This window comes from Copidosoma floridanum, unplaced genomic scaffold (genome assembly GCF_036245765.1).
Source record: "Copidosoma floridanum isolate Cflo_tuat_1 unplaced genomic scaffold, Cflo_Japanese_pri ptg000023l, whole genome shotgun sequence".
In the NCBI taxonomy this organism is placed as follows: Eukaryota; Metazoa; Arthropoda; class Insecta; order Hymenoptera; family Encyrtidae; genus Copidosoma; species Copidosoma floridanum.
In genome coordinates, this window is record NW_028321900.1 from 1916348 (window position 1) to 1917900 (window position 1553).

General features: G+C 60.8%; 1 protein-coding gene across 1 annotated transcript; it reads left to right on the forward strand.

Annotated features, from left to right (window-relative positions):
* The first annotated feature begins 891 nt into the window (after window positions 1-891).
* Window positions 892-1254, forward strand: LOC149374024 (uncharacterized). The gene has a single exon (XM_089595010.1). It carries the CDS (start codon window positions 892-894, stop codon window positions 1252-1254), a length of 363 nt encoding a protein of 120 aa, XP_089451136.1.
* Window positions 1255-1553: the final 299 nt, after the last annotated feature.

Below are 1553 nucleotides of genomic sequence, written 5' to 3' on the forward strand. Positions count from 1 at the left end.
ATGCGCCCGCTCACCAGCGCTGAGCTTGCAGCTACAGCTGGGCCCGCCAACTACATCCATCATCATGGCATCTGGCAGCATGACGATCGCAGGTGCAAGCTCCGAGTAGTCTTCAACGAGTCCAACCCGACTTCCAGTGGCCACAGCTTGAACGACTTTCTCCACGCTGGACCCATACTCCAAGTCGCACTCCCATCGGTGCTCATGCGCTGGCGGCGGCACCACCTCGCCTTCTGCAGCGACATCCGCATGATGTTCCGGCAGATTTGCATCGACTACCGTGACGTTGACCTGCAGTGGATCGTCTGGGCTGCCGATCCCAGCCAGCCTTCAACCCACTACCAGCTACTCACTGTAACTTACGGCGAGTCGTGCTCGCCCTACCTGTCGCTGCGTACCCTCCAACAGCTATGCCAGGACGAAGTCCACAACTGGCCCGAAGCTATGTCAGCCACCCTGTGTGACCGCTACGCCAACGACTTTCTCTCCGGGGCTTACGACGTCACCGCGGCTCGGCGCCTCCACGACCGGCTGAGCGGGCTCATGAAGGCCGGCGGCTTTCCCCTGCAAAAGTGGTTGGCCAATGTCCGCGAGCTGCTCGACGATCTGCCTAAGGACGTCCACTTACGTCTGACCTGGAAACAGCTCAGCGCTGAAGGCCTCGTCAGCGAGTTCGGGGTCAAGTGGGATCCACCGTCGGACTGCTTTTAGTTGACGCCTCCACCACTCCAGCCGCAGAGCACAAAGCGGACGATGCTCGTGGTGCTCGCGGTGCTCGCGAGTTTGTTTGACCCATGCAGCTGGCTCGCGCCAATCGTTTTAAATGCCAAGTTCTTGCTCCAGGATCTCTAGCGCACCAGACTGGGCTGGGACGAGCCTGCGCCGATCTAAATGACTCGCCGATGGGCGGCATTTACCGCCGAGCTCCAGGCCATCTCCACCTTCACCTTGCCGCGCTGGATCGAAGTCGGGCCTCCTTCCAAGCTTCACCTGCACGGCTTTTCGGATGCCAGTCGCCGCGCGATGGCAGCCGTCATCTACTCTCGCCTCGCGCCCGGGGCTGGGCCGGCGCTCTGCCACATTCTTCTGGCTCGGACGAAACTCTCGCCAATTTGCTTGCTCAAGCCGGCGCCAGAGACAACCACGCGCATGACGATTCCGCGCCTCGAGCTCCACGCTGCACTGATTGCCGCCAAGCTCCTGCGGGCCGCTGCCGACGAGCTACGCATACCTGTCGACCGCTGTCACGCATAGTGCGACTCACAGATCATTCTGCACTGGCTGCGTTTAGACAGGACAACCAACAATGTGTTGATCGACAACTATGTCGCCCAAATCCAGGAAATCCTGCCTTAGAGCATTTGGTGATACGTGCCGACCCAGTCAAATCCAGCTGACCTCGCGACCAGAAGCGCTGACATGACCGGCCTTCGCTCGCAGCGCACTTGGTGGGAGGGCCCCGCTTGGCTCGCCGAGGACGTCGACTCGTGGTCCCTAGACCCGCTCCCCGCACCAAACCAGTATTTATCCATCTGCTGCGTAGTGCAGCAGCT

Excerpts from the sequence above, each read along its gene's own strand:
- LOC149374024 (XM_089595010.1), top strand. The coding sequence starts at position 892 with ATGACTCGCCGATGGGCGGCATTTACCGCCGAGCTCCAGGCCATCTCC.